Below are 11114 nucleotides of genomic sequence, written 5' to 3' on the forward strand. Positions count from 1 at the left end.
GGTCCTGGCAGTGCACGGGGCAGTGGGGCACAGTGGGCAGGAGTGACCGCAGGGCCGTCCCCCAGGCACCGAGGAGGAGCACTCGTGCTGGTCCTTCGCGCCCCTCCTGGAGCACCCCAGCCCAGCGCTGACAGGTGGGCGAGGGGACAGGGAGCAGTGGGGCGGGGGGGCACAGGCGTGGGGGCCCGGCGCTGGGGCCGGGGGCTACCGCGGAGCCCCCAGCCCCACCTCTGGCGGCAGAGGCCCTGTGGCTGCAGAGCGGCACCCCGAAGACGCTGGAGGAGAGGAGGACAGCTGACACTGCCCTCCACGGCACGAGGCCAGGGAGCATAAGGGCCCCCAAGGCGGTCGGTGCAGCCTTGCCCACTGTCACCAAGGCCACCTCTGCCCTGGGGACGGGGGGACACAGCCAGCCACAGGCCAGCCCTGCCCAGGGCACCTTCCCCCCTTGCGGCCTCCAGCACCTGGTGGGCACGGGGCTCGTGGCCGGAGCTGCCCCGTCCCCACGCCCTGTCCCCCTTGTGCCCCGCTGCCCCACCTCCGTGCCTGCTGTCCCCAGGCCCCGTCCCCCTCACGCCCCGCCATCCCCGCGCCCCCCTGCCGCAGCCCCCAGCTCCACGGCTCCCTGCGCGGGGGGTGGCCCGGGCAGAGCGGGCACAGAGGGGACCCGGCGCAGGGCGGCTTCACCCTCTGGAGCGCGGCCGGGGCAGCGGCGCGGGCAGCGGTGGGGCTCGGCACAGGCCGGGGCCGGGCCCCCCGCGGGCGGGGACGCGGGCAGGGCACGCGCGGACCGGTCTCTCTCCCCCCCCGGCCCCGCAGCGCCCCCCAGCGGCGGGCAGGTCCGGTCCGCCCCGCCCCCTGCCCGGGGTGGGCGTGGCCTCCGCGCTTGACGGACGGGTAACTTTCCACCCCTGCCCACGTGGTGCACACGGCGCCCGCCCCCCTCGCGGTCGATTGGGGGGAGAGGAGCGGGCGGCCCCGCCCCCTCGCGGCAGTGATTGGCGGAGGCGGAGCAGAGGGCACGCCCCCCCGCGGCTCGGGCTGCCGCGGTGCCCGGTTCGGCGCTGCCGGCGGCTGGGACGGAGCAGGAGGGGGCGGGCGGGACCGGCGCCGGTCACCGGCACGGCACGGCACGGCACGGCACGGCACGGGCTCACCATGATCGTGTGTCCCCAGAGCGTGGAGCACCCCCGAGGAAGCCGGTGCCAGCGGCTGCCGGGGCAGGTAGGACTCGCCCTGCCGCCAGCGGAGCCCGTACCGGAGCACCGGGCTCGGCCCTGCTCGCCGTACACCGGCCCAGCCCGGTTGCGGCACCAGCAGGCCAGGGCATTTCCGCCGCCTGCCCGCCCGCCCACCGGCGGTGCGCGGGGCCGCGCTCTCCCGATGCGGTGGCCGGCGGCCCGGTACCGGTACCGGTGCGGCGGCGCCGTCCGCGTCCCCTTTGTGCGGGATGTGCCGTGCCTCCATCACTGCCAATCAAACTTGTTTTTCTCTCTCCGCCTGCACTGCTCGCGCCGCGCACCGGGGGCGCTGCCGCCGCCGCCGCCCGCACAATGGGGCCCCGGTTACCGGCCGCCGGCACCGGGCACGGCACCGCCGCGGGGACCCCTGCCGCGGGCACCAGCACTTCCCCCGTCCGCAGGAGAGCTGGGGCGGGGGGGGGCCAGGCGGTAGGTGCCCGCCGCGGCCGCGTCCCCGGCGAGCATCACCGGCGGAGCCACCGGTACCGGCGGAGCCGCGGTCTCGCCTCACGGACGGATGGAGCCCCGGGGGTGCGGAGGTTCGCACCGCGGAGCCTCGCCCGGCCGGGCGGGCGGAGGGGGGGGAGTGAGGCGGGGTCCCCCGGCCCCTCTCCCGCGGCTGCCGGCGCTGCCCGGGCTTGTTCCCGGGCGCAGGACCGGCTGGGCTCCTCCATCCTCCTGCCTGCTTTACATGCAAACTGCTGCCCGGCGATTGGCTGGCCGGGCAGCACCGGGGCATCGCTCCCCCGGCAGCGCCTGCAGCCGGGCTGCAGGTGGGGCTGCCGGTGGGTGCGGGGTCGGGGCGCCCGTTGGGGTGCAGGGGGCTCGGGCACACGAAAGCCCCCACGGGGAGGGAGGCGATGGTCCCACCGCCCAGGGCTGCGAGTGGGAGCGGGGGAGGAGGAGGAGGGTTATGGCCGGGGAGGGTGAGGAAGGTGGCACCGGGGGCAATGCGGACGTGGCCACCAGGAGACACCCTGGGCTGAGCCAGCGCCGTGGGGAGCAGGCAGGAGACGGGGGGACGAGTGCAGAGGTGCGGGGCTGCCCTGCACCTTCCTTCGTCCTCCCCTTCCAAGCCATGGCTGCCTGGTCGCTCGCTCCATCGTCACCTCAACTTGCAGAGCGAGGAGAGCTGGCAGCCCCGGAGGCTGAGCCGTGGGCTCCACACGGCTCCTCGCCGGGGCCCACCTTCACCCGGGGGGAGCAGAAGGGCCCCCAGCTCCTCCACCTGTGCCCACCAGAAGGAGCAGACCAGTGTCTGTAGCCCCATGGGTGTCCTCAGGGCAGCTCACTTCCCCGAGCAGAGGGACTTTGCAGGGGACTTTCGCAGTGCAAACACTTCTAGTTTGCACCTTCTCCCGTGGGACAGAGAAGCCGATGCTCTTCATCCCTCCCCATGTTAATTTGGGGTTTGCGGGTTTTTTTGGCCAGAGGAAGCAGAGAGGAAGCTCTAAATGGCAGCAAGTCAATCTCTTGACACCTGAGCGGCGGTGCATTCGTCAGAAGTGCAGGACAGTAGAAAATAGCCAGAGCTGCTTCCTGCGCTGCCTGTGTGGGCGCGACTGCTCCGTGCTGCTGCGCGGCTCAGCGCCGCTCTGCCTCCCCGTCACCCCGGGGTGCTCCGCTCCGTGCCCTGCAGCTTCGCCATCCCCGCTGGTGCTGCCCTGACCCTCTGGGTCACCTCGTGGCGCCACACCAAGGTGCTACAGAAATTAAGGCCTGATGCAGACCTCTGATTGGCAATATAGCTGCTGGCAAGGTGCGGTGCATGGGGCATCAGGGTTCCTGGTTGGGGCTCTGAGGGCTGTGCGTGTGTCCTGGCCAGCAGTGATAACCTGGGGTCATGGCGGAGCAGGGGCTGGTTTGCTCGTGCCACTGTGGTCGCTGTGCCCTGATCACCAGCGTTTGGGTGACTGCACCGGAGAGACAGGTGGGAGGAAGATGATGGCAGTGTCAGCAGGGCCGGTTGCTCCCAAGGGATATTTTGGTTTGAGCCCTGAATGGAACGCGCATCCTCTGCATCTGGGGGTGCTGCCTGGGCTCCCGTGTGCGAGCGGGAGCCGTGGCTTTCTGTGTGACAAGGGTTAGCACCTGCTGCACCCGTGCCTTGGGACGGGCAGGCTGTGGGTGCAGACCCCGCTGTCGGGTGGGAGGTGTGGGAATGGGGCCGCTGGGTGCCAGCAGCTGCCCGAGTGCCTTTTGCACATCCCCACCCTCTGCTCCCACCACCTTCTTGGTGGGAGCACTCACTGGGGTGGTGCGGCTCGGGGCTGTGCTCGGCTGGGGCGGGCGCTGCTGGGGATGTATGGACCCCCCTTGCCAAGTTGCCTGTCTGTGTTTTCACCGGTGGGCACACCCGCTGCCAGCTGTGCTGTGCACCCATGTGCTGTGGGACCTGCTCCCGTGCTATCGCCTTGGGCAGTGTGTGAGGAGACCTCCGAGCCCCTCCATGTGCTCCCAACCATGTGGTGGATGCCAGGACATCGCTTGCCCCTTGGCTTGCTGGGGTAGGAGCCTGGGAGCAGCTCAGCTGGCCCCACAGCTCTCCCCCTGTCCCAGTGCTGGGCGGGAGGGCTCGGTGCTGGCAGTGCAGGGGCCTGGCAGTAAGGCTGATGGGCTGCTCCATTCTGGGAGGTCTTTCATCTGTCATGTTTCTCCTGTTCCAACCTTGCCTTCTGCTTCTAAGGCTGCAAGGAAACATCACTCCTAGTTTGCCCTTTGCTGCTGCTCACCAGGCAATGCCCTCTCCCAGGCAGAGACTAACCTGTGTTTCTTGCAGCCTGTCCTCCCGCTAGCAGTGACCGTGTCGGGCCGTGCTCTGCCCAGCTCCTTGACCCGCGCAATCTGTGTTGGCTTCTGACCTGGTGGTGTCCCTCTGGGAGCACCAAGCCGGGAGAGGGGTTCCCAGCCCCTTGCAGAGCCCGGGCTTGGCTGATGTGGGCTGCAGCAGCGGGGGCTGCTCTGGGGAAAGCTAAGCAGAGCATGTTCCCCGCAGGTAGTGAAGATGTCCGGCAGCGACCCTGAGCGCCCCCAGTTCCTCTTTGTGAAGGTGCTGGCAAGCCGGGGGCGGCTGGAGGCAGTGACCCAGCAGATGGGCTACCACCCGCAGTACCTCGACAGCTTCCTCAAGACGCAGCACTACCTGATGCACATGGACGGCCCGCTGCCCTTCGACTGCCGGCACTACATCGCCATCATGGTGAGCCCTGCTGGGAGATGCTGGAGGGGACAGGGGGCTCTGCTCAGGCCCGTGAGGCTCCCCGCTCTCCCTCCACCAGACAGCCTGTGCCACAGGCTTCTCTGCAGAGGCCAAAATCATGCTGTCCTGGAGGTTGGGCGAGAGGTGGGAGCAGGGTCCCAGGACGCCTGTCCTGCCGGTGCGGTGCAGGGATGCTGACATGCTGCTCTTGCAGGCAGCTGCCCGGCACCAGTGCCGGTACCTGGTGAACCTGCACGTGCTGCAGTTCCTGCGGGCAGGGGGCGATCCCCAGTGGCTGCGTGGCCTCGACTTCATCCCCCCCAAACTCCGCAACCTCAACGAGATCAACAAGATCCTGGCACACCGGCCATGGCTCATCACCAAGGAGCACATTGAGGTATTGGGGGAGGGGCTATCAGCCAGGGACCAGGGCGGTGGTGGCAGGGACAGCAGCATCCCCAGGCGGTGCCGGCACCCTGCCCTCCTGCCCGCATCACATCGCTGGTCTGTTCGTGTCCTGCAGAAGCTGCTGAAAATCAGCGAGTGGAGCTGGTCGCTGGCGGAGCTGGTGCACGCCGTCGTCCTCCTGGCACACTGCCACGCGCTCGCCAGCTTTGTCTTTGGCTGTGGCTGCGAGCAGGACGAGGGGCTGGGGGGCCGAGGCTCCCTGAAGCCCTTGTCGCCTGGGAACCAGTGCTTCTGTGAAGCCACTGCTGGCAACGGCTGCAGCCAGGAGCTGCTCCGCATCAACCGCAAGCGGGTGAGGCCCCGAGCATGGGTCCACGGGGGGACGGGGGGCACGGCTGGGACTGCTGCCCTCACCCCTGAGCCTGTCTCTGTGCAGTCCCTGGACTCCTGCATGGAGCTGGATTCCCTCCGGGAACGCATGCAGCGGATCCACGTGGAGACCGAGGGCAGGGAGGAGACGAGGCTGCTTCAGCAGGACCGAGAGGAAGGTGAGGAGCAGGAAGTGGAGGTGGGTGTACAGGACGGGAGTTCCTGTGGCATACCTGTGTGTTGCTCCCCCATCTCTATACTTCTGTTTTCTGTGATGTACGGTTTGGAGAGGGGCTCCTGGGATGCTGGGGAGGGGGAAGAAGGCAGTGGCGCTTCCCAAAGAGGCACAGCAAGGCTCAGCTTTCAACACCGGCTGCAGCTGGGAACAGGGCAGCTGAGCATCGCTCTGACCCATCTGGGGGGCTCTCTCCTCGCAGATACTGATGGGGAAGTCACCAGTGCCACCAATCTTTCATGCTACATGCAGGACCCTGACTTTGGATACCAGGACTTTTCCCGGCGCGATGAGGATCAGACGCAGGTATTCAGAATCCAGGTGAGGTTCCTGCTCTCTCAGCGGGCAGCAGCCCGGGCTGCCTCCTGTCCGCTCCTCTCCTCTCCTGTCTGCTCCTCTCCGCTCCACTCCTGGTGGGGAGCGGGCGGTCACGGGGTGCTCATGCAGCCTGGATCTGGTGCAGCCGCTTTTGCAGAATGCCCAAGCAGGGAAGCTCAGCTCTGAGAGGGGACCTGCCCCACTAGCGTTGGGGAGAGGGAGGTGACTGGTGACTTCTGTCCCCAAGGACTGCCAGTTTCTTCACATCACCCTCATGGAGGCAAGGGTCAAAATCATTCGAAAGCTGCCTGATGAGGGATGTTGTGGTTTGTGGCAGAGCTGCCCCCACAGCAAACCTATTGAATTCTGCTGCATTCTGAGGTCTCCAGCCCTTCTTCCTGGGAACTGCCCTGGGCTCCTTTTTGCAGTTGTGAAAGCCTCTTGTTGTGCTCAACAGGATTATTCCTGGGAAGACCATGGCTTCTCACTGGTCAACCGGCTCTACTCTGACATTGGGCATCTCCTGGATGAGAAGTTTCGGATGGTGGATGGTCTGCAAAGCAGTGCCATGGCCAAGCGGCAGGGCTGTGAACCTTCTGTCTTCAAGCGGGGCATCTGGAACTACATCCACTGCATGTTTGGCATTAGGTAGGGAAAGCAACCTCGTGGTCCAGGGGAGAAAACCGAGCTGATCCAGGCAGGAGGAGGGTAGGGCACTTGGGTTGTCTTGCAGATACGCTTGGAAAAGAGACAGAGATGAATTGCCTGCCTGGATGTTGGGCCAGGCAGGAAAGAGATGCTCAAAGGGGCTCCAGTGCCTGGTGGCTGCTGCCACGTGTCCCCCTGCCCCACGGCTGTGCCGTGCCCTGGGCAGAGCACGGGCCAGGTGCTCTGTAGGGACACGGTGCTGGCCATGACTCGCCCCTGTGCTACCCGCAGGTACGATGACTACGACTACGCAGAAGTGAATCAGCTCCTGGAGCGAATGCTCAAAGTTTACATTAAAACTGTAACCTGCTACCCAGAGAAGACAAACCCAGAAATGTTTGACAGGTTCTGGAAGCAGTTCAAGCACAGTGAAAAGGTGGGACAGCCGGCCACTGGCTCTGACCGGCTGCAGTGGGGCTGGGAGCGGGCAGGCGCTGCAGGCTGGGGTGCTTTGGGGGGTGTATGGGAAACCTTTGAGCCACCAAACCAGTCTGAGGCAGGTGGGGGGGAAGTGGAAACTGGTTGTTTGTAAGGAGTTGGGCGTGGCGTGGGGCTGCCCGCAGTGTGACGGGCACAGGGGCCACCGCCAGCGCGGGGATCTTCAAGGCCATTACCCCATCGGTGAGTGTCTTCAGGCAAGCCCTCGGTCCAGCTGTAACTCGCAGGAGCGGCTGCTGTGGGCGGCAGGGACTGTGCCGGTGCCAGCCCAGCATGCTGGTGCCAAGTGTGCCAGGGACTCCCCAGCACATGGCCTGGGGAGGCAGCCATAGCCTGCAGGGCTGGAGGAGGGGGAAAGGGCAGCTGCCTCTGCTGGAAAAATTGGTGGCATTTTGTCCCATGCCAAAAGACTCGCTAGCCCCGGTGGGCACTTGTTTGCACCGCTGCCTGCAGCACGCTGCAGCTGCCTGAACCTCTCTTGCTTCTCCCTCAGGTCCACGTGAACCTGCTCATTCTGGAAGCCCGAATGCAGGCAGAGCTGCTGTACGCGTTGCAGGCCATCACCCAGTACATGATCTCCTAGATGGTGGGGAACTGCACTGCGGCAGGGCCAGGCAGCATCCTCTCTCCCTGGACTTGTGCGTGACCCCTCATGCTGGGACTGACGGCGAGGGATTACTCAATTTAGTTTACTTGACTGTCTTGTTCCTTTTTCCCCACCCCCCACCCCCCATCGTGGGGCTCACTGAGTGGCCCTGTTATGTGCAATTACCAAACTGTGAGGCAAGTCCGTGCTGCTGAGATGTCAGTGTGATGCTGGAGACTTGAACATGTCCAAGGAGGACTGCCAAAGATGCAGGGGAGAGGGGGGCGGGAGGAGACTGCGGCCGCTTTAGAGGGATGCTCCCCTGCGAGCAGAAGCTCCTTGCCCGGGCGCTGTGGGAGCCTTGGCCGCCGCAGAGAGGGCAGATAGGAGAGCTGGCTGCCTTCCCTGTGGCCACCCTTCGGCACCTGGCCTCGTTGGGGTGATGCATCTCACTTGGGAACAGCGCGGGCAGCTCGTGGGTGCAGTGCAATGTCCCGAGTTGCGTGGTCAGGCAGGGAGGAGCGCTGGCTCCGAGCGAGGGCCCTTCCCCAGCCCAGGACAGGAAGGGGATGCGCTTGCTGCCTACGTGTCCTGCCCTTTAGGTCTATGTGCCAAACCCCTCTGGGATGGACAAGCAACGACCCAGGCGAACTTCAAACTGTGAAGCTCTTGCTGGCAGGGTGCCCGAGTGCTCTGCCTTCTCTGACAGCGAGGTGAGAAGGTCTCTGACAGCGTTCAGGCTCTGGAGGTTTCTGCAGGGGACTTTGGGCAGTCCTCGGGGAGCTTGCCCCAAAGCCCCTCCTCTGCCTCCCATCAGTGGAGGGGCCAGGGGAACACAGGAGACTTTGTGAGTTAACGTGGCTTGTATCTTCTTACCACTGTGAGAGGGCTGAGGTCCTGTGCCCAGTCACTTGCTGCTTAACAGCATGGTGGAGGAGCCTGCGGTCAGCACAGGTGAGCTACGGGAAGCTTCTCCTTGAACCTGGGCTGGGGGAACTCCCTGGGCTGTCCCCGTTTGAACAGAGGCAGCCCGTGCACCAGTCTTGCCCTCTGCCCGGTGGACAGGAGCACGCACTACCGCTCCCCCTGTCCCAGGGCTGCTCCCTGACCATGCTGCAGCCCCTGGCTGGGGAGTATGAGGGCTCCAGCGCAGGCTCCGGAGAGCAGCCATGAAAGGGGAATGAAGCCACCCGTGATAAGTGGGAGCCTGAAGCAAGGGCAGCTGTCGAGTCAGCCCAGCGCACGCTGCTTCAGTCGACCTGTTTACTGCCTAAATGTATGGGGAGAAAACCTTGTGTATGGAAGCTACAGAAAAAGCCTATTTTTGCTATAAATATATTATGTTTGACATGGATGCGTGCTTTATTTCTGCCAGATGTTGGGAAGAGGATCCAAACTTACACGGCCACTCTGAAGGCAGCACAGCAGGGCCTGGCTGACCGCAGCCCCAAGATGGCTCCAGCTCCAGGAAACCCAATGTTCCCAGCTGTGGCAGGGTCCTGCCTGGACAGCTCTGGTCTAGAGCCAGCAGCTGGTCACTGAGGCTGGACCCATCCTGTTCAGCTCAGCTATGTCCTCCTCCTATGCTCAGATGAGCAACTCCCTCAGTGTTGTATGTTTAACAGGAAAAGAGGGAAGGTTTTCAAGGGGCTGCAGTGCTCCGGCAAGGAGGGTGCCAGAGGAAGGAGCTGGCTTCTCCTCTGGCAGGTGCCTGGCCACAGGTGGGCAAGGTGTGGGCGCTGCTTCTGCAGCTGAGGAAGAAGCATTTTGCTTGCACTCACAAGCAGGTGCTCGGTGAGCAAGGCCAGAAACCAGGACCAGCTCTTTCCCCAGTCAAGCTGCAGGTGCCCTCCCTGCAGCACAGGCTGGAGGAACCTGCACTGGGGCTGGGCCAGCTTGTACTGGGCCAAGCTGGTGCCTGGGCAGTAAAATGCCAGGACAACTGGTGCTGGGCAGTACTGGCTGAGTCAGTACTGGTGCCAGGATGACTGGTGCTGGGACAGCTGCTACCGGGTTTGGCTCAACAGGCTCTAGCAGAAAGGCATGCCGGCAGGCGCAGCCAGGACTGCTTCTCTAACAGCCGAGCCGTCCCCAAGCTGTGTGGTGGGAGGAATGGTGTGTCCTAGCCTGCAGAGAACAGCAAGCCGTGCAGGAGCAATGGTTACTGTCACAGCTCCTACAACCCACCCATTAAAAGCCAGGCCTATGGCTGCTGGTCTTACCACCACGGTGGAGAGGAAAAAATAGTAAATGGGAGCTGGGGACAGACTGTTCTGCCAGGACAGCTCTGGAACAGGCAGCGTGTGCCCCACCATCTCCCCATTCCCCAGCCTGCCTTACCCACACACCAGCTACTCCACCACAAAGGCCACGTGAAGTAGGTCAACAGACTTCCCCACTGTGCTTTCACACATGGTCCCATCACTGGTGGCACAGGAGAAGTGTTCATCAACCAGCAAGCATCCGGGGCAAAGTGGATCTCTGGCCAGAAACTAAGCTGAGCAGAAAAGCTGGTGAAGTTTTTGCACTGGCTTCAGGTACTGCTGCTCTGCAGGCAACTAATCCATAGGCCAAAATGCTTATGGTGACAACTTGGGAGAGCTATGAGGTCTGCAAGACTACAAGAAAGGCTGACCTACTGCAAACAAGGTGCACTGACCCCACGAAGCTGTTAGGACAGAACACAGCAAGACTCAGTGACACACAGCAGGACTCCTGATGACTACTGCAGATGGTGTCACACGCATCAAAAGCGACCCCGAGCCAAGGCATCCAGGTCCCAGCCTAGCATCTACTCTGCGCTTTGCTCTCCTTGGCAATGCTTAAGAGTCACAGGTCAATGCTCGAATTGGCAAAAAAAGCATTAATGGCTACTAGGGGACTGCATGGTCCCCTCTTCTTTGTCAAGTTTTGAATGCATCCACTCTGATCCAATCAACAACTGCAACATCCACCCTCAGCATTTTGTTTCTCCAACAGCACCTACTGTTATGTGCTTGTAGGAAGCCCTAAGAAGTGCCCAACGAACAGATGAAGGACAGACAGTTCCCCTAAGGATCTCCTCTTAATCCCCCATTTTTGGAGATTGGCTTAAATCTTGAAACAGGAGCCTTAAGATCCCTTCCAGAGTTATTTACATTAACCATTTTAACGCTATTATTTTTCAATGGTATTCTTTATCAGATATTGAATATTGAGTATCCAAGGCTTTGAATGCAAGTTTTCTGGCTGTACGCATACTGCACAATTTCATGAATGAGACTTTCTCCTCAGTAGTTTTAAAAACATCCCCAACTTGCTCTCCATGTGTCTAACGAGGCCAGTGGAATCTGTGCTCTACACCCCTTCCCTCATTTCTCTCCGATCTCCTTACCTGCCTCCATTCCAAAGCAACATGACCAATGCTCTGAACTGGTCTCGTCTTCTGCAAGACCTCTCCTGAGCTGCGGTGCATGGAGCACCCCCCGGACAGCACATTCTCCAGCCTCATCCCAGCTGTGAGAAGGCAGACCTGCAGGAATGACACGCTATTTTCATTCAAGGGCTCCATGACATTCCTCACAAGCTGCTTCACTGGCTCAGACTGTATCTGCATTCCTACTTGCCTTATGT

At 62.9% G+C, this 11114-nt stretch overlaps 1 protein-coding gene across 3 annotated transcripts; it reads left to right on the plus strand.

The window, feature by feature from the left end:
* Positions 1-1109: 1109 nt before the first annotated feature.
* On the plus strand, positions 1110-8854 carry LOC104012975 (sestrin-3). 3 transcript variants are annotated; one of them, XM_087748897.1, is made up of 9 exons: positions 1110-1224; positions 4237-4440; positions 4655-4837; positions 4964-5200; positions 5285-5396; positions 5655-5773; positions 6228-6418; positions 6710-6854; positions 7410-8854. In XM_087748897.1, exons 1-9 carry the CDS (start codon positions 1159-1161, stop codon positions 7497-7499), a joined length of 1347 nt encoding a protein of 448 aa, XP_087605023.1. In that variant the 5' UTR covers positions 1110-1158; the 3' UTR covers positions 7500-8854. The 3 variants fall into 3 exon arrangements, with proteins under 3 accessions (XP_087605023.1, XP_087605022.1, XP_087605021.1); XM_087748896.1 differs by lacking the exon at positions 1110-1224 and adding an exon at positions 1331-1670 and having other exon boundaries at positions 5655-5758; XM_087748895.1 differs by lacking the exon at positions 1110-1224 and adding an exon at positions 1335-1670.
* The last annotated feature ends 2260 nt before the right edge of the window (positions 8855-11114 follow it).

This window comes from Nipponia nippon, unplaced genomic scaffold, assembly GCF_047370975.1.
Source record: "Nipponia nippon isolate SJK-2023a ecotype South Korea unplaced genomic scaffold, ASM4737097v1 scaffold_12, whole genome shotgun sequence".
Classification (NCBI taxonomy): domain Eukaryota; kingdom Metazoa; phylum Chordata; class Aves; order Pelecaniformes; family Threskiornithidae; genus Nipponia; species Nipponia nippon.

What these genes read in the sequence shown, in the direction of transcription:
- LOC104012975 (XM_087748895.1), top strand. Translation starts at nt 1,554, where the DNA reads ATGGGGCCCCGGTTACCGGCCGCCGGCACCGGGCACGGCACCGCCGCG. An exon ending in TCAGCAGGACCGAGAGGAAG is followed by an intron (nt 5,397 to 5,654) that starts GTGAGGAGCAGG and finishes CTCTCCTCGCAG; the next exon opens with ATACTGATGGGGAAGTCACC. An exon ending in CACTGCATGTTTGGCATTAG is followed by an intron (nt 6,419 to 6,709) that starts GTAGGGAAAGCA and finishes TGCTACCCGCAG; the next exon opens with GTACGATGACTACGACTACG.